Raw genomic sequence first — 26,289 nt, 5'->3', positions numbered from 1 at the left:
TACAAATGACATCACCACCATCATCATCTCACCATCGATCGAAATGAGTCATCCTTAGGAAAATTCATTTCACATTCCAGCTATTGAAGAACGGTACAACATCACACAGCTTCCTTTATACACACACACACACACACACACACACACACACACACACACACACACACACACACACACACACACATACATACATACATGCATACATACATACATGACAAGTGTTGAAAATGAAGTTGGTTCAATGCATAGCGCCGATGATTTTAAAAAATTTTTTACTGACAAGTTGAAAGTGACCGAAAAGTCAACTGAATGTTTTAATTTTCCAGTAATTTCTACTAATACTAATATTATGTTTCCACTCGAATCGTTTCCAGTGTTGACTGAAGAACAGATATCTAAAGTTGTTAATTCGTCACCTACGAAGTCATGCTCACTCGACCCAATGCCGACGCATGTATTCAAAGAATATGCTGACTGCTTTGTTGTTTACTTAACGGACTTAATCAACAGGTGCTTAACGAAGGGTGTAATGCCTGAGGTTTGCAAGCATGCAATTGTCACGCCAATTCTAAAGAAGACAGGATTAGATAAATCAGATCTGATAAACTATAGGCCGGTGTCAAATTTGTCTTTTGTTTCTAAAATTATAGAACGTTCCGCTGAGTTAGTTTTAAATAATCATATAAATAAAAATGGTATTTGGCCTTTGCATCAATCTGGATACAGAAGGTTTCATTCGACCGAAACAGCTCTATTGGATATATTCTCTCATGTTTATTCAGCAGTTAATGTACAAAAAGTAACTTTGTTGACATTCCTGGACATGAGTTCGGCGTTCGATACTGTGAATTATAAAATCCTGCTGGACAGACTGAAATATTGTTATGGTTTAAATAAGATTGCGTTAACGTGGTTCGAATCATTTCTTACTGGTCGGACTCAGCAGATTTCTTACTCAGGTGGTCTCTCGGAACCAATGAAACTTACAACAGGGGTGCCTCGAGGATCTGTTCTTGGACCGATCCTTTTTAATTTGTACGTTGCAGAGATATTGGATTTACTGAATAAAGATGGTTATTATTGCCATGGGTACGCAGATGACATGCAGATTTGCGTTTCATGTTTCCCAGATGAGATGCCTACCGTATTAGAGAAACTGACAAAAACTATATCTGATGTCGGCTCGTGGCTGGGTCAAAGTAGCTTAAAGTTGAATCAGATTAAGACTCAGTTCATGTTGGCTGGTACATGGCAACAAACGTCTGCGGTTGAACCTTCATCGATTAACATCAGCATGACTGATATAAGTTTCAGTAAAACGGTTATCAATTTGGGAATTGTGATGGACTCCGTATGACAATGGGTCCACAAGTCAGTCTATTGGTTACAAAATGTATGTTCCAACTACGTCAACTACGTCAAGTCACAAAATCGGTAGATAGAGATACAATGACTCTATTAGTACATGCTTTCGTCAACTCTAGATTGGATTATTGTAACAGTCTTCTATATGGCATAGCTGATAAACTGTTTTCTAAACATCAGATGATTCAGAATCAGGCTGCTAGAATGATATATCGCAAATTAAAATTTGATCATGCATCACCAATTCTGAAGGAGTTGCATGGCTGCGTGTTAAACAAAAAATAATGTTCAAGTTGGGTGTAATGGTATTTAAAAGTTTCAATTGTCTGGCTCCGAAATATTTAGAAGATAAGTGTATTCGAGTTTCATCCATGTCATCACATGGGCGTCTAAGGTCTGCTGATTCAAACACGCTGTATGTTAGAGATCGGAATCTGAAAACAGCAGATAGAGATTTTGCAGTTGCTGGGCCTATTTTTTGGAACAGCCTACCTATTGAACTACGTATATCCGGGTTATCATTAGCTGAGTTTAGAAAACGTCTAAAGACATACCTATTTGGTAACTCCTAGTGATCTCAACCGATGATGGCTTCGCTTTCAACATGCTTCATACGAGGAGAGCGCTGATGAGAAGCAATTATAATTGGCGCTATATAAATACAATATTTGATTTGATTTGATACATACATACATACATACATACATACATACATACATACATACATACATACATACATACATACGATAATACAGCTGTATTCTACTTCACTGTACAGTACAATGTACATGTTTCACATTAAACAACAAACGTCTTTCAAATCATCAAGGTTTTCTGCATCTTATAAAGAAAATGCATTTAAAATGTTAACATTTCAATATCATAGGAATTTAAGTACGAGACACAAGTAAACTTAGAATAAAAGATGCGCAAAGATTACACCTAGATTAACATCTAATATTCCTTATTCAAACTCCGAAACATGTAAACTGTATTGAACTACGCATACACACGTGTACACACACACACAACACACACACACATACACACACACACATATGTATACACAAAACATTGTACAGATAATTTCTAAAGACTAAGTAAAAGCTATAAACAGCATTGTTCAAACGTCAATGACCAGTTGAGAAGAAGATGTGTCATTTTCTAATTGGTCATCCTTTGTTTTATCTTCATTCCCATTGGTTGTTGCTTTTTCATCGATAGTTAGAGCTGAGGTTATGACGGGGCTCGGTACCTCCCCTTCTGTGTCCTCATCATCATAATTTATGTCTTCCTCATCTTCGTCGTCGTTTTCATCGTTCGGCATGATGTTGATGAGATTTTTAGAGAGTAAACCATCGTTATCTTCAAAGTTGCCATTATAATTAAAACTGGAAAACATTTCCTCGTTAGCCTTTTCATCCTTCACGATGCACATGTCGGTGTTGTTGGTACCGTTTCTCACGTTCTCAGCAGAGAAAATATTTTTGTTGTCATGATTTTCAGCTTGAGTGTCATCGTTATTAGTACCGTCAGCCAGTTTGGAGTTTAGATTAATGACACTGGGATCGAACAAGTTTGTATTGATGAGGGGCTTCACGACTAAGTTTACCGGTACGCAAGGGGATGTGTTGCTGTCGATGTTGTTGCTGACGTTGTCAACGGCGTTGATGTTGTTATTGGTGTTGTTGGTAGTGGTGTTGTTGTTCGCATAATACTTGCAACGTCTTATGTGCTTGTCCAGTGTATTTTGCAGTGAGAATGGAGTGTTGCAGTGTGGGCACCTGCGTGGTGGTGGTGGTGATAGTGGTTGTTCTTTTGTTGAAAATATTAATTAGAACCATGAATTTATCAAAATATATTGAAAAGAATTCTAAAATTGGAAATGTTAAAATAGCATTGTTGTAAATATACAACAACATCAATTACACACCGACAACAACGCTGTTGACAACGACAGCAACAGCATATACTGTATATATTACTGTTTACAAAATTTGGTCTCAAAGTTTACTAATGTAATTGTCGTAATTATTATCTTTATTATTATCACTATTATTATGCAATATTCGTGTACTAAATTCTTGTTAAACTCATTGTTAAACTCTTTTTTTATTCTCGTTAGGTCCTCTTTTGTTAATTCATGTTTGAAAACATAAGATCTAGCCTACATTCAACAAGCCAGTAGTTTAAATTAATAAAATGTATGAAATGCAAACGACTATTAGACTTAGACAGATTATATGGCAAAATTATAACAACAATAATAGCAATAGTAATAATAATAATAATAATAACAACAACAACCTGTAGAGAGTCCCGGTAACGCCATTAGCAGTGAGGTTACCATGGGTCTTCATGTGCCTGGTCAGTTTGCTGGACTGCGCACATGCGTATGGACAGATGGTGCACTTGTAAGGTTTCTCCCCTGTGTGAGACCTCCTGTGCACAGTCAGGTTGCTACAGTTCTTGAAGACCTGGATGGAATTTTTTAATTTGTTTGGTTGGCTGGTTGGTTGATTGACTGATTGATTGATCTCGTTGACTGATTGGTCTTTAAACAGATTATATAAGCAACTGATTGGATGATTGGCCAGTATAGTGGTTGATGAAACAATGATATTGTATAAAATTATCGTCTGGTACCTTAATTATAATTAAACTCAATTAAGCGCTATTTGGGTTTCGTTTGCAAAATGGTTCAAAGTGGTACCATCTTCTAAAAGTTCAAAAAGTCACGCACAAAAATGCAAAATCTCAAAGTCCTTCAACTTTTGTAATTAACTGAAAAATATACAAAATTAAAATCTTGTAAGGAGTTTTGTACGCAATTAACATTATCGTCGTCATCAGCATCATCATCGTCATCCTCCTCCTAACCATCATTTTCGTCATCATTTTCTTCATCTTCATCATTATTATGTACATTATGGGAAAATATCGAAGAAGACTTGACAAGAACACAAAGTCTAAGCAAGCATACCCTGGACCGTTTCAAGCATTTCATGTTTTGAGAATATACATACAGTGCCGGCACCCTTCCTACCCCCGTAACCACACTGTTTTTATGCTAATGAACCAATAATGAAATTGTGCTTCATGAAATGATATCCTTTTTATAAAATTATAATTAAGTGTAATTAAAAATTTATTTGTAACAAACAAGAGGTTGAAAGTTAAAGTTGAAACATCGCCTACCTTCCCGCAGTATTCACACGTATCATTTCTCTTCCTCTGCACTTGTGGAAGTTTGATCTGGAGAGGATTGCTGCTGTTAGATGTCGACGCAACAATGTTGTTGTTGTTGTTGAATGTTGACGCAACAATGTTGTTGTTGTTGTTGTACGACGTAAGGCCAGCAATCTTGTTAGTGTTGTTGTTCTCGGTCTTGAAGGTCGTTGTAACAGGAAACATGATCTTCCTGTGGTCCGATGGAGCAGAGTTGTTCAGCAGATTGCACGGCGGGTTGAATGATAGCGTCAGGCAGCCAGCTGACAGACTGCTCGAGATTGTTGGCAGGGGGAAAGGAAACGTGATGCTGTTTGTAGCTGATGAACTGGTTGTCGTTGTCAGGAAGAGTGCTGTCGTTGTGGTAGCTGTGTTGTTGTTGTTGCTTGAGTCTTGTTTGGGGTTCAACAGCAATCGACTGATTTGTTGCTGCTGCTGTTTTTGTTGTTGGGAAAAGTTCGCATTGAGTGGGAAGGGAAGAATGAAGGAAGGGTTGGAAAGAAGAGATCTTGCTAACAAATTGGCGTTGTTGTGGCTCGATAGGATGCTGTTCAGTGAGGAGGGTACGTTGGAAACGTTGCTGCTGCTACTGCTGCTGTTGTTGCTGCTGCTGCTGATGTTAATTAAGTTGTTGTTGGTGTTGCACAAACCTTCTAACTCTTTTTTAACGATATTAGTTATTTTGTTGGTTGACAACATATTGTTATTGGTGATGTTTGTGTTGTTGTTATTGTTGCTTGATGTATCATTGAGAAGGTCGAGTGTTCTTTCATTACGTTTATTGGCCAGCAATGCTGAAACAAATTTAGCAGAAGATACACCTCTGATGTTGTTCTGTTGTTGTTGCAAACTGATATTTTGTTGATTGCTGGTGAGATTGTTGTTGCTTGATTTAAAATTTGCTGATGTTTTTGACAAATCAGTGGGCTGCTCATCTGGGACCCAGCTAAAATTATTGCTAAGGTTGTTGTTGTTGTTTTGACCATGCAAAGATAAATTTTCAGCATTTTGATTTGATAGCAAGGATTCACTGAATGTACTGTCATGTTTTTTATTCTTTTTTAACGTAGTGAAATCTTCTGGCCGGTTGTTGTTGTTGGTCATGGATTTGTTCAACAGATTATAATGTTGCTGCTGTTGTTGGTGGTGGTTGCAGTTGTTGTTGGTTTTTGTGTGGGCAATATTGTTGATGTTATTATTGACATTGTTGGAGTTGCTGGGAACGTTGGCTGTCTTGTTGAGAGTAAAGTGTTCATGGAGCTCCTTGCGATGTGACGGGTGGTTGGCATACAAGTGTACGAAATATTGATCTTTGGTCAGTCTCTCGGAACAAACTGGACAAGATATTGTGGTCACTAGAGGGCGTGATGATAATGATGATGGTCTGTGTGTGTGTCTGTGTATGCTTATGTACAAGTATGTATTGTACATATTCATGAGTTTAAGAGTATAATTTGCTGTGTCTCTTAATATATATATATATATATATATATATATATATATATATATATATATATATATATATATATATATATATGTCCATGCTGTATATATTTGTATGTGTTGTTAAATACGTGAGCTTAGACAGTGTAGAAATATACATGTATGTGTGTGTGTATGTGTGAGTGTAATTATGTCTGTGTTTGTGTGTGTGTACAAATTTAATATGTAAATATGTATGTATACATACTGCTTGTATGTACGTTAGTTATGCTGTACAACAGTACACTCATGTAGTGTTTAATAATAGCAGCTTGAAAAAACATGGCTTTGTGTTAGCTGTTAGGGTCACTTAGAATGTAATTATGTAGTATGTATGTGTGTATGTATGCATGTATTTATGTATGTATGCATGTATATATGTATGTATATAAAATTGTGTGAATTGTATATAGGTCAAATTGTATATAGGTCAAATTGTATATAGGTCAAATTGTATGTGAATGAATATGTTTCTATATGTATGCAAGTATAATCGGTGCATGGTGGGAAAAATCAGTGAACTTTTATGATAATTGTTTAATTAATGACTAATTAATGAATCTCAACGACTGTTAATTAACAATAATGATGATGACAACGACGACGATGATGATGCTACAGATGATGATGCTACAGATGATGATGCTACAGATGATGATGCTACAGATGATGATGCTACAGATGATGATGATGAGAGTAGATAGCTTGCAAAAGACAAAATAATGAGATAAATTACATTTTTATCTCAAACCATCCTAATATATCATTCACTAATTATGTTTTACTTTCTTACAATAGTAAAAATAAAAATAATAATAATAATACAAGACGATGATACAATGATACAAGTACTCTCAATGATACAAACACTCCAGGACGAAGATGATGACGATGGCGATATGATATGAAATGATGATGAAGATGATGATACAACAACGTGTTGGTGATGATGACGTGTTGGTGATTATCAACAAAGATCAGCAGTAGTAGTAGCAGAGTAGTAGAGCAAGCTAGTTAGTAGTTGGTTACACGTAGTTGTTTATGACATATGTGGACCAGGATGACTGCTAGAAAATAAAATGTACGCAGCAGCCAGAGAGAGAGAGAGAGAGAGAGAGAGAGAGAGAGAGAGAGAGAGAGAGAGAGAGAGAGAGAGAGAGAGAGAGAGAGAGAGAGAGAAATGAAATAATAACAAAGGGTGAAAAATAGAGAAAAATAAATAAAATGATGACCAAATCACAGTAAGAAAGTTGATAATGATGAAACATTTAATGAGATTGAGTAGATGGAGATAGAGTTAGAAGAGAGAAAGAGAGAGAGAGAGAGAGAGAGAGAGAGAGAGAGAGAGAGAGAAATAGAAAAATATAGAAAGATGAGTATGAAGAGAGAAATACAAAAAAAGAATGAAAGTAAATTTGTCCCAAAGTATAAAAAAGAAAGTGAAGAAGAATGAGGAGAAAGTGGGTGAGGGAAAGAGAGAGAGAGAGAGAGAGAAATAGAGAGAGAGAGAAATAGAGAGAGAGAAATAGAGAGAGAGAGAGAAATAGAGAGAGAGAGAGAGAAATAGAGAGAGAGAGTGAGTAGATATGATGAGATGATAAAAATTGTAAAGTGGTAAACTAACGACTATGTTGATATTGTTGTTGTTGTACACTGTTCTGTTGTTGATGATGATTGGATGATAGAGATGACACTGAAGACGAGGAGGCTGATAGAAGTGACGATGACGACGACGACGAAGATGACTCTAGCTTTTTTGCTAAGTTTATTAGTTTTTGAGTGAACAAATTGTTATCGTCATCTTTATTGTTATTATTATTATTATTACTATTATTATTATTAATATTATTATTATTATTAATCGAATTATGGTTATTATTGTTGAAATTATTTGATGATGATGCTTCATAGTCATGCTCTAATTTTCTTCTCTTCAGCGGGCTGACATTCTCACCCTCATTATCATCATCATCATCATCATCATCCGCGACGTCATCACCACCATCATCGGCGACGTCATCATCGTTATCTTCGTCACCATCATTATTCGCCATGTCCATATTATCATCATCATCACCACCGTTAAAATTACAAATGTAATTTGACTGACTAGTCACCAGTACACAACTATTATCATCATCGCCGTAAACGTTATCATCATCATCATTACCATCGTTATCGTCATCATTTTTATATTTGTTAAAGCCATCATCATCATCTCCATTACTGACGACGTCCTTTGAACCGACCCTGTTTAACCAGCCTGGCCTACATAATCGAACTTTGTGTACTTTTTCAATGTGAGCCACTAGGCTTCCAGCGTTCGTGAATGGCGCTTGACAGTTGATGCAGATTAATATCCGCCTATCTGTAGTAGTAAGGTAATTAACATAATTTATGCAAAAATCATTATGCATGTAGAAAAGTATGAACGTGCTGAGATAGGCAGAAAGGCGAATGATGTAAATATAAAATTTTTGATGGTGAGTTAGTTTTGTTCGTGTTACTTCGTGTTATCTGCCTACACAACACAAGTAGAGCAGCCACTGTCTAATTTATGATGAAGCAACTTACTGTATTGTTGTGTTTGTACAACATACATCAATGTGTATCGTTGAAGTTAATGATAATTATATTAACTTCAACAAAAAGATGATGCTCTCGTACTTATTCAACTGTCCAACAGTTATAAGAAAAATTAAATGAAAAAATAAATTGTTGTCTTTTAGAAAGCACCATGATAAAAAAAAACTTTTGAATCTAGCGACATATCAAACGTTAAAAATTATAAAACAGAGAGCAGGGTGATTGCTAAGAAGCGGACAAACATTTAAGAAGCTGATTCACTGGAGATCTCCAAGAGGTCACGGATTACGAAACAAGCCATGTACTGTAAAACGTACAACCGTGCCGCATAGCATACTCTATATAAAAATTTGCCGGTGTCAAAACTCTACACAGCTTTACCTAACGGAGCACTTTACATTGGTCCGATGTCAAAAATTAAACTATGAACTCGTGTCGCACGCGTATGTAGAAATAAAAAATATAAAATAACCTTTGGCATCGTGCTGGATGCTGTTGTTGCGGTGGTATCGAAACTGCTGCCTGGCGACCAGGCGACAATTTGCAACTTTGTGTTCGATGAAATCTGTGATGTCTCTCAACAAAAATGTCGATTTACACCTTCCACATGTTAAGTAATCTTGCTTCGTTGTCGTCTTCAATTTTTTCTTAGGTTTCTTGTTAACTTTGTTGTTGTTGCTGCTGTTGTTGTTGCGGGTAATGCTGTGAGTATTAGTTGTGTTGTTGTTGTTGTCACCGATGTTGTTGATGTTTTTAGCAACACCGCAATTGATCTTATGGCTGTCTTCGTCTCTGTTAGAATCCTTTATAACGCTCTCAAAGTTTACGATTTCAATATCAGCATCTCTACTGCTGATTGAATAGTCGGCAATGACATTAACATCATCGATGTTGTTGTTGTTGTCTGCAACATCGTTTGCTGTGTCACATGACGCTGTGTTGTTGTTGTTCGTGGTGTTTAAAGTGTCGTCGTTGTCATTGCAGCTGACCACAGCTTCTGCTGCTACATTGTTAGGTTTGTTGTTGTTGAAGTTTTCGATGATAAGGTTGTTGTCATCGTTATTGTTATCATTGTTGTTGTTAACTGTGTCATTATTATTGTCGTTACTATTGTTATTATTGTTACTGTTGTTGTTGTTATTGTTACTGCTGTTGCTATTGTTGTTGTTAACTACGTCATCGACACTGTTGCTAGTGTTAGTTTCATCTGTTAGGTCATCATTTAAGTCACATTCGTTATCACTGCTGCATTCCGCTTCATTATCTTTTTCGGGGTCGTCTGCAAAAATGTGACAAAAAACAGTAAGTAAATAATGATCATCTTCAATTATTATTATCATCCTCTGTTAGATGATTAATTAGTGAGAAGCCAGTATCGAGTTACTCATTATCATCATCATCATCATTTTCCTCATCTTCATCATCACTACCTACCAACATCATCACTACAAATAGTCGAACAGGAGCTGCCATCGTCACATCCTTATAACAAGCACAACATTATTAAGTGTAATTTAATCGATAAGATCAATTTACTCATATGATTAAAACTAGTAATATATGTTACTGTACATGTGTGTGTGTGTGTGCGTGTGTGTGTACGTGTGTGTATGACTATGATGATGAGTAATTCAATGAGGCAATTAAATTAAATCTAACATGAACCAAATGAGAAACTCAGTCTTTTATGAGTAACGTACAATTAATTAATTCAATAATAAATTAATAATGGCTACTTTATGAAAGCCTAACTGACCAACCAACCAAGCCAGCCAGCCAGCCAGCCAACCAAGCCAGCCAGCCAGCCAGCCAACCAGCCAGCCAACCAACCAACCAGACACAATTAATGAATGAGTGAGTGGGAGAGGGGTGATAAAACATTTACAACTTATCAAGTAACTCATGTGACCTTGGTTTTATATCACGCACACACGCGCGCACACAATAGTTTATATTTTTTAAACAAATTTATCACTCAAGAAAACACACACTCACACATACGCATGCGCGCACACACGCACACACACACAAGCATACGCGTATTTCCATTTTATTCATTCATTCATTTATTTATTTATTTGCGAAAAATTAATTTACCTATTCATTTCAATGAATTAAATAACGAAACAATAAAAATAATCAGAGAGGCCAGTTGAATAGAAAAATGTATTATAACGAAAAACATTTTACATTCAACTTACATTCACGTTCTTGTCATCGTCATCGTCACATCACCACATCATCATCGTCATCATCATCGTCATTATTATCGTCATCATCATTATCATCGTCAGCATTACCATAACTGCTACTTGCATAATCAATAACATGATCATCATCATCATCAACAATAACAACATCATCCTCAATATTAACGATATGCTACGTTCAAAAGTAAAATGCACATACCCTTAAAATCACGTCATCATCATCATTGACATCATTATCAATACTTTGATACAAAAATCCTCATCTTCATATCACACCATCATCATCACCATCTTCGTGTCGCACCACCATCACCACCATCGTCATCATCTTAAACATCATCATCATCATGACATCATCAAAACATCATAACATCATCAAAAGTTAAATAGAAATGATTATCAAGACCAAAACGTGATATAAAAGCCGAATGACCTATATATATATATATATATATATATATATATAACGCCACACGCACTCACACACGCACACAAACAGACACAGAGAAGGAGCTTTAAACAACAACAACAGAAAAAACTTCCATCCATCCAATTAACCAGCCAGCCAACCAACCAGCCAACCAAGTAACATTCATCCACTAAGTAAGGTCAAACTTCATCATTGCTTCTGATAACCTAAATAACAAATCTAAACAACAACCAGAAAAACAACAACAGCATAAATAATAACAACAACATAAATAACAACAGTAACTCAATACATAGCAGCATAAACAACAAAAACAACAGTCCAAATTAAAAAAGAGCAAACAAAAAAAATTACGTAAGCAAACATTTTTGTATGTTTGTATGTATGTATGTATGTACGTTTGTATGTATGTATGATGCCAGTAAGTATACATGCATGTATTTGTGAGCGTGTGTTTGTATGTATAAGTACGTATTTGTGCGTGAGTGTATGCAAAACGGAAACAACAACAACAACAATACAAGAGTGGAAAATTTTACAAAAACACTTACGTGCACGTGTATATGTATGTGTACATGTACGTGTATGTACGCGCAAGTGCATGTTAACGTATGTCTGCGCAAGTATATTATTATTATTATTGTTGTTTTTGTTATTATTATTATCATTAACAAGAATAGCAACAACCTCCACTGAATCAGGATTACCACCGGGGAAAAAAACAAAATTTATATTTCAGTTCAATATCACCCACACACATATGCGTTGGAAGATTGGGTGTGTGCGTGTTTGTGCGCGTGTGTGTGAGTGAGTGAGTAGAACGAATGGATAGATATGTGTGTGGTATGTATATGTGTATGCATGTGTGCATGTGTGTGTGTACAACTAATTATATTAGTAAGAGTCAAGACAGAAACAAAAAACAAACAAGACGTTAATAAAATTAGCAAAAACAGTAATAAAATTAAGGTTAGACGTACAAAAATTGCAAATAAAACTTTGTTAAGAAAAAAAACAACAACAATAATAATAATAACAATAATAATAATAATAATAATAATAATAACATCAACAACAACAGCTCAGTAAATGAACAAAAGAGAGAATAAATGAATGAATGATGATGCAAAAAGTTTTTTTTACATCCAAGCTGCTCCCACATTTGCTAGCCTTGGAGAATGCAATACATGCTTATCATCATTTAAACTTACTTTATATGTATGCATGTACTGTGTATATATGTGTGTGTATGCTTGTGTGTGTGTGTGTATGTATGTATGTGTGTATGTATGTTTGTATGTATGTATGTGTGAATATATGTACATATGTTTGTTTGTTTGTTTGATTGGTTGTTAGTTTCTTTGTATGTAAGTGTTCACGTATACAAACTTTTATTATATAACGTCCGCTTAACGCACTAGCCTGCACGTATGTAAGATATATATATATATATATATATATATACATATTTTATATATATATATATAGAGACATATATACATACATAGTTTATTAACAATGAGAGAAACAAAAAAAAGTTTAAAAGAAATATTGTGGGTAGGCCACCTTAAATCAATTTTACGAGAAGCGTACACAAGAAATATATAACAATAAAACACTTATATCTAGCATCACAATTGATATATTACAATTGAAAAATTCTTGTTAAGTCAAGATTTTATATCTCATAATGGAAAATAAACGTGGCCAAATTAGAACCAATTCTATAAAAAACTTAAAGTGAATTAAAATAAACAAAAGTAGATACAAAAGTAGATGGTGGTATCGGGATCAAGAAATGACAGCCGAGATCTTAGCTTGTTTTTGAATAGATGCAGTACTGTAATTTTTTTAATATTTCTGGGAGACAAGGTTATGCCAAATTTGAAGATGTGTGTCTTGTGTTTATATTGTTATAACCGTGCTACCGAACGCACTAGATTCTAGCGTATTCTAGAATGTTCTAGTGACTGGAGCATTCCAGAGTATACTGGAATCGGACCATCTGGAAAAATCTAGAAACGACGCTTGCGAAGACTATATAAGCGCACGTCGCAAGAGATTCGTGATTAGTGATATTCGTGAATAGTGATATTCGTGATTAGTGATATTCGCGATTAGTGAAATTCGTGATTTTGTGAATAGCGATTCGGTGAATTATTTAAAGCGATATTTGATTTGTTTGTTGACGTTGTCATAGCGATCGATTTTGAACGATTTAAAAGTTAATTGTTGCGTTAGTTTGAACTTACTGGAAATAAACGATTAGTTGATTTCTTCTGTAAATAAAGTTTAATAACTGTTTGGAATATTTTATTCAATCGAGGATTTTAACCCGTCTCATCGTAAATCGGTTACGATAGCGAGTATTATAACATTGGTGTCAGAAGTGGGATCTTCGACCAGCGAATTACTACTCATAGAATAAGAACACGATGTCAAAACTGTGTGGTTTGAACGTAGTTCAGCTACGAGAAGAACTACAGAAACGAAGCCTTGTCACAAGTGGCAACAAAGAAGTACTAGTAGCACGTCTGAGAGAAGCTCTCATTGACGAAGATAAGAACCCAGACGAATTCAAGGTTGATGATGCTGGTGAAGACAATAAAATTAGCACAGGCACGTTTACAAACGCTAAAATGATGGAACTTCTGCTTAGTATGTCAACTGAAATAAAACAACAGATCAAGGAACAGTCCGAACGACAGACAGAGGAGTTAAAACAGATCAAAGAACAGTCCGAACGACAGTCCGAACGACAGACAGAAGAGTTAAAACAACAGATCAAGGAACAGTCCGAACGACAGACAGAGGAGTTAAAACAGATCAAGGACCAGCTAAAACACGTAAAATTGGAAGTGGCAGAACAGATTGAAGAACAGTCAACAAGAATAGAAATGATCGAGCAGAAACTTGATCGTCAGACCGTTGAGGTAGATCACAAGATAGACAAATTGAAGCAAGAATTGGAGCAATCCAAAATACCGTTAGATCACGCATCCGGAAGAACTTTGAAGGTACCAGCATTTGACGGAGAGATGTCTTGGAACGTTTATAAAACCCAGTTCGAAGCAGCGGCAACTAGTAACTGTTGGAACGGAAAAGAACGAGCAACAGCACTGATACTGGCCCTGCGAGGTTCAACAGCAGAGGTTCTTCAGACGATTCCGGCGGAGAACCACTTCAACTATGAAGTTCTGGTTAGCGCGTTGGATTTACGTTATGGTGAAGAACACATGAAACAGATTTATCGGTCTCAGCTTAGAAACAGAACGCAACGATCTGGTGAATCCATTCAGCAGCTGGCACAAGATATCGAACGGTTGACATTGCTGTCGTATCCGACATCAGACCCCGAGCATAGAGACGAAACTGTCCTGGATACGTTTATCAAAGCCCTTCGTGATTAGGAACTCAAACAGTCCCTTCTCTTGTCAGATAAACGAAAACTCAAGGATGACGTTGCGCACAGTCTCACTTTTGAATCGGCAAAGCAAGCATCAAAAAGTGACGTACGTCTACGCCAAGTACACGAAGAATGCTCTTGCCAGAAGGTGGTTGTAAAACGCGAACCCCAACAGCATGGTGTACCCCAATGCTGGATTTGTGGTGAAAAAGGCCATCTACGTCGTGATTGTAAACACCGCCTAAAAGATAACTACTGCCGAAATTGCGCGACAAGATGGCGCAAAAGAAGAGAAGATGATCCTGTATCACGATCGGCCCCTTCTAACGAAGGGGCGGAAAACCAATAGGAGCCAACTTTGTGGGGCAGAGGTTGGCTAGTAGAATTGACGCCCCCAGTACCGTAATTAACGTTTCCAGATTACATCGAAATCGAAACGACCTATGGCTGAACGGAAAAGTTGATCAACGAGAATGTGTAATTACAGTCGAAACCGGAGCAACAAAATCGATTTTAAGGTCTGATTTGGTACCCAATTTAAGAAAGAGACTTCTAACAAATACATCCTTCGAACAGCTACCGGAGGAACAGCACCAGTCTATGGAAAGATTCTCCGTACTGTTCAGCTAGGCGACTTGTTATTCGAAGGTTCATTTTTAGTCGCGCATATCATCGACGAATGCATAATAGGTGTCGACTTTCTGACAAAATATGGGTTCAAAATTGACTTAGAAAAACGCATTCTTAGATGGAGAAATACAGAAGTGATAATGGGGGATAGCGACGAAAAATGCATTCGAGTGACAGTCGATTGTGACATAGAACTACCTCAATCATCTGAAAACATCGTATGGGGCAAGTTGAATTGCGATCCAAGGGGCCACCAGTTCTATTTGATGGAGCCAACCTCAACGACAAATGTACAGAACGCGGTCATTGGAAAATGCCTGGTAGAAGCGAACAAAAATGGTCTTATTCCTGTCAGAATAATGAATACCGCTAAACACACTATTAAAATTAAAAAAGGCGAGGAAATAGGTAATTGCCAATCAATAAATTTGGTGAAATCATTAGATATGGAGCAACAGGAAAAGGTTCTGCCAACTGACAAAGGTAGACTCAAAAAACTTACCAAAAATCTACTGGATGAACTCAATTTGTATCAAGAAGACCGTCTAAAAGCCGAGGCGTTGATTGCTGATTTTACAGAATACGTGGATAATCTTCGACAGCGATTAAACCATATCCACCGTTACGTACGCCTTAAAATTATGAAAAACACGGAGGTGGCCAAAACCAGATACGACTTGAAAGGAAGCAGTGGCGGTTTTGCTGTCGACGAGTTAGTTTGGCTGTACAACCCACAGCGAAAGAAAGGACGTTATCCAAAGCTCCAGCGAGGGTGGAAAGGACCTTATCAAGTCATCACCCGCTTGAATGACGTCGTCTACCGTATTCAGGAATATCGGAAGCCGAGAGCAAGAATGAAGATCGTTCATTTAGATAGACTGGCTCCGTACCATGCGGACACCGGAACGAAAGCTGTTCGGGACGAACAGAACTAAGAAGGGGGTAATGTTATAACCGTGCTACCGAACGCACTAGATTCTAGCGTATTCTAGAATGTTCTAGTGACTGGAGCATTCTAGAGTATACTGGAATCGGACCATCTGGAAGAATCTAGAAACGACGCTTGCGAAGAGTATATAAGCGCACGTCGCAAGAGATTCGGGATTAGTGATATTCGTGATTAGTGATATTCGTGATTAGTGATATTCGTGATTAGTGATATTCGTGATTAGTGATATTCGTGATTAGTGATATTCGTGATTAGTGATATTCGTGATTAGTGATATTCGTGATTAGTGATATTCGTGATTAGTGATATTCGTGATTAGTGATATTCGTGATTAGTGATATTCGTGATTAGTGATATTCGTGATTAGTGATATTCGTGATTAGTGATATTCGTGAATAGTGATATTCGTGATTAGTGATATTCGCGATTAGTGAAATTCGTGATTTTGTGAATAGCGATTCGGTGAATTATTTAAAGCGATATTTGATTTATTTGTTGACGTTGTCATAGCGATCGATTTTGAACGATTTAAAAGTTAATTGTTGCGTTAGTTTGAACTTACTGGAAATAAACGATTAGTTGATTTCTTCTGTAAATAAAGTTTAATAACTGTTTGGAATATTTTATTCAATCGAGGATTTTAACCCGTCTCATCGTAAATCGGTTACGATAGCGAGTATTATAACAATATCGTTAGTTTAAACGGATTCACTGTAAATATAAAAGTTAGAGAAAGTAGATTGGAGTAAATTGTTTAAAAATTTGTGGACAAAGATAGACGAAAAATAAATGTAAACATCTTTTTGTCAAAGCTTGCTCGTGCTAATGTTTTCTCCATTCATTGCATTGCCTTAGTATTTTGCTACGCAATGTACTGCAATAATCGTCAGCGCCTCTGAGATCTTTTTAAAGGGCGCTTACAAACAAACACACCAATAATAACAATAATAACAGTAGCCCTATTGAAGAAGAAAAGTATATATCGGCCAGATGGCAGGGTTGACCAGTTTGAGATGGTGTACTTTTGTCCTCATACTGGCCAACTGTACTTGCGGGCGCAGGTCGGGGAAATTCCTACCCCATATATATATACATACATATATACATATATATATATATATAAATTTGTGTGTAGGTATATATAAATCGAAATAGGACCTATACGCTTCACCATGAGCACCAACGATTTTATATATGTATATATATATAAATATATATATACATTTTGAGTGCAAGCATACTAGCATGAACACTAACAACATAGTCAGTTGAATGAAATAGGTTGGTTTCTTGCATAATTTTACATCATATTGTACAGCCGATAACAACAGTAGGCTAAGTTTGTTTGTTGGTCTGATGGTCTGAGTGTAAGTACGTATGTATGTATGTATTTATGTTTGTATGTGTGTATGATTGCGTGTGCATATATAAGTATGCATGCGTTTATAGGTTAGAATTAATAATGCGTATGATTGTGAATAAATATATTTTTAATGGTTTTTCAAGAAAGTTGTAGAGAGTGTCGGTGTGTGCACGGACATGTTCATCTTTGCATGGACGTGCCGGCCTCAAACTGTTTGTAAATATACAAGCAGCGATAAATTTTATATTACAGCCATGAACTTTTTTTGTATGCTTGTGCAATATAATATAACATACGCGGGAGTCTGGGCAAAAATTACCATACAACTTCACTTAAAAAAATTACTTTTCTTCAAAAACTATTACGCATAATATTTTTTATCACAAGTGAAAACGTGCAGTTTAAACACATCCGCTTCATTCCGTTGCATAAGTTACCAGCACTGCTATAATACATACATACATACCAGGAATGTTGTAAAAATATGAGATGAGACCTTTCAACTCTGACTTTTCAAGGTTTCAGGCTGGCCGCGTGCATGGTAACATCTATTGATATATATTTACAAATCTCACAAGAGATATGCTCCATAATGTGTTTCATATCATATGCATGTTTCTGTTTGAATGTGTTGTGTATAAATTGAAAAATTGAATTGCCGTGTTTGCGTGTATGTATGCGTGTATGCATGCGTATGTGTGCGTATGCCTGCGTATGTATTTATTTATCTTTAAACACATGTGGAAGAAGTAACTCGTAATTTACTGGACATCATAAAAGTTGATACGATCATTTTTGTCAATTTGTTATTATCCTTTTATCATCATCATACTATAATTAATATCATTTATTAATCAAATGGCATATAATAACCTTATTATTATTATTATCATATTATTATTTTCAAGGACTCCAACGCTACCTTCACCTCATACGTATGTTATTACCAGGCATGGAATGGATGAAAATATACACGTGCATAACATGCGATACGTAAGGGTGTTATGTTTTTATTTTTACGAGCCGATGAATTATAAAGATATATTTTACATGGATATATCATTAATTTTAAGTTTAAGTCGTGTTATTTACCAATCAATAGATGATGAATCATTCCATACGAATTCAGATTGTTTTTGATTTTTAAATATTTTAATTCAATAAGAAAACATTGAAAATTGCAGAACCAATTTTCTGATTTGCAAACGGAAAGGTTTATTACGCGAAACATAGAATAGAATGAACCGCAGTTAAGTCTCCAACGTGGCAAATGTTTGGTTCCACAGTTTTATTTTTTAAGAGAACTCAGTACACCACATCAGAAGATATCAATGTCTGAAAATGGGAAATATAAAAGTTTTTCTGAGTGCAGATGTCTGCTGTCTTAGTTCGAAAACGCATGAAAACTTATATTACGTTTGTATTTCTTACTCATAGAAAAACTCAAAAATCAACATCTAGAATAGTTTTTATTCGATTAATTCAAGATGAATTAATTTTTTTGAAAGCTATCAAAAGTCTCTACCAGACAGTAGAATGAACGTTAACGACTTCTGCTATTGAAAAACTTGCTTCGTCCAAACTAAACTACATGATATCTTAAGGAGAACGATTTTTAATTGTGAATACACAATCATCACAATACGATCAATTTCACAAATTGCCTTCAACCATAATGCTTCCCACTCGTACGTTCGCATGCAAACAAATATATAAACATACGTGATAACACACACGCACACACATTATTTTTGAACATTTTGAACTGCAAACGGAGTAAATGCTGGTTAGTTATACACAGTTCTGCTTCCAGCATGTCAGGTTTAAAGGTTGCTGAGATACACATAAATTGAACTATAGTAGCAGTTAATTCGTCTTAATTCATTTAGTATTTAACGTTGTTTCTCGTCTGATGATCATTTTTATTACCATCATCATCGTGTTATCACTGATGTTGTCACCATCACCGTATTATAATTAATGTCGTCGTCGTCATCATCGTATGCAAATTAGTCACATCACCAAAACTGTCAAACGACTACACTTAAAGTATAAATAAATAGTAAATCGAAACATCATTGTGCCGCTTGTCTTTGTTAGTGGGATTCCATATAAATGTGAAACTGTTGTTGTTGTTGTTATTAATCTTATTATTATTATTATTGTTGTTGTTGTTGGTATTAACATTGTTGTTTTTGTTACTCTTACCGGTTGTTCTTATTCTTAGTTTTGTTCGTTACGTCATCACCGTTTCTCTTCATTTTGTAACTGTGCTTGGCATTATCTTATTTTCGGTACGAATGTAACAAAACTTGTTAGAAAAGGAATGCATTTCTTCCTTCCTTCCTTCATTCGTTTTTTTCTTTATTCATTCTTTCAATTATTCCTTTCTTCTTTCATTTATTCACTCACTCGCTTACTGCTATCGGCTGGAAATAATTGCCCTTATAAAAATACACAGAAAACTTCCTCAGATGTTTCAACAGAAAATGAGTACATACATACATAGACGTACATAGACATACATAGACATACAAGTATGCATACACACACACACACACACAGACACACACACACATACATACATGCACACATACATACATACATATACAAAAATATATACATAGACATATATAGACATACATTCACACAAAAATATGGAATTGCCATATTATCCATTTATCAGGTTATTTGCTATCAACCTATTATCATCGCCATCATCATCATTATTTTAGTATCATCATCGTTATCATATCACACTACAAATTATGCTGGTAAGTATGTTTAAATTAGAGCTGAGATTTTACAAGAATCATCTAGAATTTTCAATATCATCATCGTCATCATCACCATCCTCACTATCATCATCATCATCATCATCTTATACAATTCGAAATGATAACAATGATTAAGAAAACATCAGCAACAGCAATAAATAATAACAGCAACAACATAACCTTAATAAAAAATTAAAAAAACTACCCAAGAAAAGACCACGATGATAATGATGATATCACCACCACCACCATCATCATCATCATCATCATCAACTTCATAGTCACCATCATAATCATAATCATCGTACCTGCGACCATAATGATCATCATCGCTCCCATCATCGTCGTCATCAACTTCGCCATAGCAACTATGCCTACCTCATCAACGGAACAGAACAGTGCAGTGGCCAAACACTGTACAATATATATATATATATATATATATATATATAAGTGTATATGTATATACGTATGTATATATACAATACACGTGTACGTATGTATACATACAATACACGTGTGAACATATAGGAACATGCAAAAGTGCGTACGTACGAATGCACCTCTGTCCCACCTGTATTGATTAATATCTGACGTACATGTGTGCATGTGAACTTAACAATGCAATAGGAAGACAGACGCGCGATGAGAGTGGTGTGGCGCGGCTAGCTGTACGGCAGGGTATTTTGCGGTATGGAATACATCGGAGGTGTGGTATTAAATTGTGTAATACGCCTAGTTAGCTGGTATAGTCGTGGTCAAGTTTATAATCCGTGACGGGATAGCAAGCCCACTATATAATGCTAATTTATGTCATTGCTAATGCGTGATTAAGCTCTTGTGTGTTGCATTTGCACGTGGAGTCTATCTATAACCATTTGTTAAGAAATCTTCATTCTTAATTTAAATGATATTTTACTGCAGTATAAACACTTTTTTGTTACAACATCACAGCTACACAAACGAACGAACGAACGACGAACAATCAACCGTTTAATTGGGTGTCAAACATAACACAACATACAAACAACACACCCATGCATGTGTTGTGTTTAATTATATATTTATATAACAACACACCCGGCCGGTTGAGATGCAATCATAAACATACCATTAACCATACCATATGTCTGTATATGTGTATGTATATCCGTATACATATGTATGTATATCCGAATATATATATATATATGTATATATATGTATGAATGTATACATGTAACGTTCGTACATCGTTCGCATGAACGTCACACAACATGGTACTGTACTGTATAAGAAAGAAGAGGTCTCCCTCCTTTTTCTTCACTATCTCTACAGCTAGCTGCCCAGGACTATTCAGTGTGAGATATTGTAAGTAAAGATATGAAGCTAGGAAGAGAGAAAGTGAGAAACGAAGTGAGAGAGGGAGAGAGAAAGAGGAAAAAAGATAACGTCATTAACACGATTTAATATACGCGCGGTTGTTTGAAATGAATTTGTTTGTGTTTACGTGAGATGCACGTACACTAAGTGAATGTATGTGTGATTTGATGTGCGTGTATATATGTGTGCGTTGATGTGCGCGTACGTGCGTGCGTGCCGATGTATGCGATTTTTTGTACGTGGTGCTCGATAATAATTAAGTGCCGATAAAGTAGGTGCTGTCATGAATTAATAAACATGCGACACACATACATCATCATCTAAATATTCACACGTGTGTCACATATGCGAGATTGGATGTGCGTGCGTGTGTTTGTGTGTGCGTGTATGTGTTTATACACATCCTGTCCACGTGGATATAACATAAACGAATTATAAGCTAGCTATGGTTACTTTGACAGACAACATAAATTAGCATATAATTAATAAAATAATGACTGACATTTAAAACATTTTCTTACTTTAAATGGGTCGTTCATCCATTAATAAATTTATAAGTCTCAGTTTGGTTCATCCATTTGCTTCGATATCCACTTTTTCATTAACTTAATTCAAGTTCATTCGTTTATTACTATTATTTTTTAATTAATTCATCTAATTCATCAACTTAATCCATTAATTCGTCTTAATCAATTAATTCATATACTTAATAAACAATTAATTCGTTAACTGAATTACAGAACAAAACAGATTTAAAGATCGTAGTTTACTTTACATGCATAGAAACTTACAAGCCATCATCCCTACATTCCCTATCAATCATCCAACGGCCAAGCATTTCGTCAAGCGTTAATGGGTTAATTTAATGACAATGAATTACAATAATTATTCCAACATTTATGTTTCGTAATTATTATGTTATCACTATTCAAATTTTATAATTCACCATTTTTTGGCTGACCATTCTCCTCATTTTCTCCTCTGCTTAAATAAAACCTCTATTCACAATATTATCACCGTTAAATTTTTCCTTCATCATCTTCATCGTCATCATCACCATCATCATTAACGTTACCACCACCACAAGCACCATCTTCGTCGTCATCATCATCATCATTATCAGTATCATAGCTATTATTATTATGGTTATTATTATTATTAACATTATTTAAAAGCAGGCAGGTGTTTGTAATATATTTTAGTTAGTAGAACAGCGTCGGTACTCACTCACCGTTCACCAACAACATTCAATCATCTGACAGACAACAATTGATCACATGATCTGCTAACAACTCATTAATTCATTTATTCATTCGTTCGTTCGTTTATTCATTCATTCGTTCGTTTATTCATTCATTCATTCGTCCATTCATTCATTCGTTCATCCATCCATCCATCAATCCATTCATTCATTTTTTCATTCATTCAATCACTCAATCATTCATTAAGTCAATTATTTATTTACAAACCCTTTCAATCATTCATTCATTTAATAATTAAATCTTAATACCTTGTCCATTTTAAGTTCTAGTTAATTTGGTTCTTTCATTAATTCATCAACTTTATTTATTTATTCTACCGATCAATCATTTATTTATTTATTCCTCCTCGTCAATAGATCAACTAATTCATTCATTCATTGATTCATTCGTTCGTTTCGTTCGTTCATTCATTTCATTTCATTCATTCATTCATTCATTCATTCATTCATTCATTCATTCATTCATTCATTCATTCATTCATTCATTCATTCATTCATCAATCAACCATTAATATTTCATTTCATTCAAATATTCATTCATGTACTACACACGCACAAACACACTCAGAAACATACAAACACACATCATCCAACATCATGAATACATATTCACAACACTTACAACATTATTTTTAAAAAAAAAACGTCAGATACAAATATAATCGTCACGTTCAAGCATTACAAAAAAAAGACAAAATAAGACTATATTTGCAGTGCACACAGGCCGCACATACATACAAACACACATATACAAACAAACACCACACACACACTCACACCAAACATGCGTACATAACACTAATTTATTAATACTCATTAACTTATATATCATCACCAGACGGCCTTATTTACCAGTACAAAATGTTGCAACAAACAACACCAATAAACTATAAAACAACTAAAACAACGACACTTTAATTAATTACCATCTAGCCCCTAGCCTCGACTATTTTATAGATAAAGTATCAATAGATAAACAAATGAAACAGCCACTTCATGAAGGAATTGTATTAAAAAGACTTAGACTGAGTCTGAATGTATATTTAAGTTTAATTCAAGTTAAAGCTAAGCTGAATGTGATGGTATGTTAAAAATTAAATAATGGAACTGACTGAACATTTCATTATTCAAAATGTAAAAATGATTTACGAAACTTTTATATATTGAAATTTTTCCATATGCGCTTGTTTGTATGTATGTGCCTGGAGACTCACATTTTTGCAGTGCATACATATAACCTTAAAAACGCAAATGTAGGTGTGTATAAAAAAAATGAAATTAAAAAACATGAAATACATACACATACATTTACGCATACACACAAGAACACACACACACAGATATATATATATATATATATATATATATATATATATATATATATATATATATATATATATATAGGTACACGTATGCACATACATACATAATTTAACATTTTAACACATATTAATGTAGAGGTTTATACAGTTACATATATATATATATATATATATATATATATATATATATATATAAATATACTATATATAGTATCCGATATATTACGATGTCGAGTGCACATGTGAACATAGATAGAAGCAACACACATAAACATACACACATATGTATGTCACATCTACTGTTACAAACATATGCACCAAGTATATACACTGTTTATATATTATACATTTATATGTGAGAGACAAAATATAATAAAGGTAAGACACAGGTGCAATTATGAATAATACGGATTTTATGAATATTTATGAGCTCTGGACAGGCTGAACGCCTATTGGCTGTTTGCTACAATAGCCAGGTAGATGTCAATAACAATATATGCAGGCAGACAAGTTGTGTTTGCAACTGTTCTCTCTCTCTCTCTCTCTCTCTGTGATCATGTCGCGATGTTTGTGTGTGCTGTTCGTTCGTTCGTTCGTATGTTCGTTCGTTGTTCGTGGTTTTGTTCATCTTAATGTTTGCGCTTGTTTAAATGAATTACGATGTCGTTGTTTTTCTTGTAGGCAATGACATTTGACATTATGTGGTTCTGTTGTTAACGTTAATATCAATGTTTCGTTTTGCTTGTACGAAGATGACACAAATGCGTTATTACATCGTCCAATATGAATCTTTGTTCATGTTTATGAAGACTTATAATTTCAAAAACAAATACAAATTATTCCAATCAATCCAACTTTCTTCAGTAAGATCATCAATACTAACATCCACATCATCATCCTCATCACAATCATTATTATTAACATTATTATCATCATCATATTCCAGATTATAAGCATCTCCATTTTAATAATTATCTTTAATGATGACCACATAATAATGCAGATATATACAAACATTGACTATATATATATATATATATATATTTATATATATATATATATATATAAAACCTGTGATGACTTAAATAAACATTAAATTTGCTAATGAAAGCCTGGATATAATAATGGGATTTCAGAGATATGCCCACATACATGCATGCATACAAACATACATAGATGCAGACACACAGGCATTCATATACATTCATGCATGCATACAAATGTACAGATCCCCCTTGTGTATGCATACACAGCATATAGATCTGTTAACACTTTACAGGCACATACATACACATCACACACACACACACAAATAAACAAACAAACACAATATATATACATATATATATATATACACACAGACATCATTTTTTTAAAAAGTGATATATATTTAATGTACAAATAGATATGAGATAATTTTTCCAGACAAACAGTTTATTTACTACTATTAAGACAACTAATTTAAATAACACTCACACATCCCCATGAATAAGGGTTTTTAAAAAAGGCTTGAAATAGGATTTATAAATATTTCTCTCTATCTCTCTCTCTTTCTCTTTCTATCTCTTTTTCTATATATATATGTACATATATTTATATAAGATTCACTTATTTACCCACACATAGTGTATGTATGTATAGAACATTATAGTAGTATGTCATATATGTTCTTTATTGTATTGTCTTCTATTGGTCAATTGGTCATCAAGGCGTGGTCAATCGATTACTTTGTTGACCAATGACCGATAGGCACGTGTACACGTGAGATCAGTATGATATCCCATGCCTAATTTGTTAGGAGAGGGTGATTAGCAGTAATTAATTAATTCTAATCATTTCATCCCCTTAACTTATTAATTAAACGATCAAGTTAACAATTTTTTTAAACAAATCAAAAGTTACTAACAATTTTCATTTG

At 34.8% G+C, this 26,289-nt stretch overlaps 2 protein-coding genes across 2 annotated transcripts; one reads left to right on the top strand and one right to left on the bottom strand.

The window, feature by feature from the left end:
• Nucleotides 1-3,617: 3,617 nt before the first annotated feature.
• Nucleotides 3,618-3,812, bottom strand: HELRODRAFT_62434 (hypothetical protein; the record flags this gene model as incomplete). The annotated part of the gene is made up of 1 exon (XM_009011495.1): nucleotides 3,618-3,812. A coding segment is annotated over one exon (195 nt), but the record flags the coding sequence as incomplete, so codon positions are not given.
• Nucleotides 3,813-13,736: 9,924 nt separating this feature from the next.
• Nucleotides 13,737-17,035, top strand: HELRODRAFT_159619 (hypothetical protein; the record flags this gene model as incomplete). The annotated part of the gene is made up of 4 exons (XM_009011494.1): nucleotides 13,737-14,686; nucleotides 14,757-14,855; nucleotides 15,040-15,225; nucleotides 16,984-17,035. 4 exons carry the CDS (start codon nucleotides 13,737-13,739, stop codon nucleotides 17,033-17,035), a joined length of 1,287 nt encoding a protein of 428 aa, XP_009009742.1.
• Between the last annotated feature and the right edge of the window lie 9,254 nt (nucleotides 17,036-26,289).

Source organism: Helobdella robusta (genome assembly GCF_000326865.2).
Source record: "Helobdella robusta unplaced genomic scaffold HELROscaffold_1, whole genome shotgun sequence".
Taxonomy (NCBI): domain Eukaryota; kingdom Metazoa; phylum Annelida; class Clitellata; order Rhynchobdellida; family Glossiphoniidae; genus Helobdella; species Helobdella robusta.
Note: the sequence above shows the minus strand (reverse complement) of the source record. Positions and strands in the feature narration are given on the sequence as shown.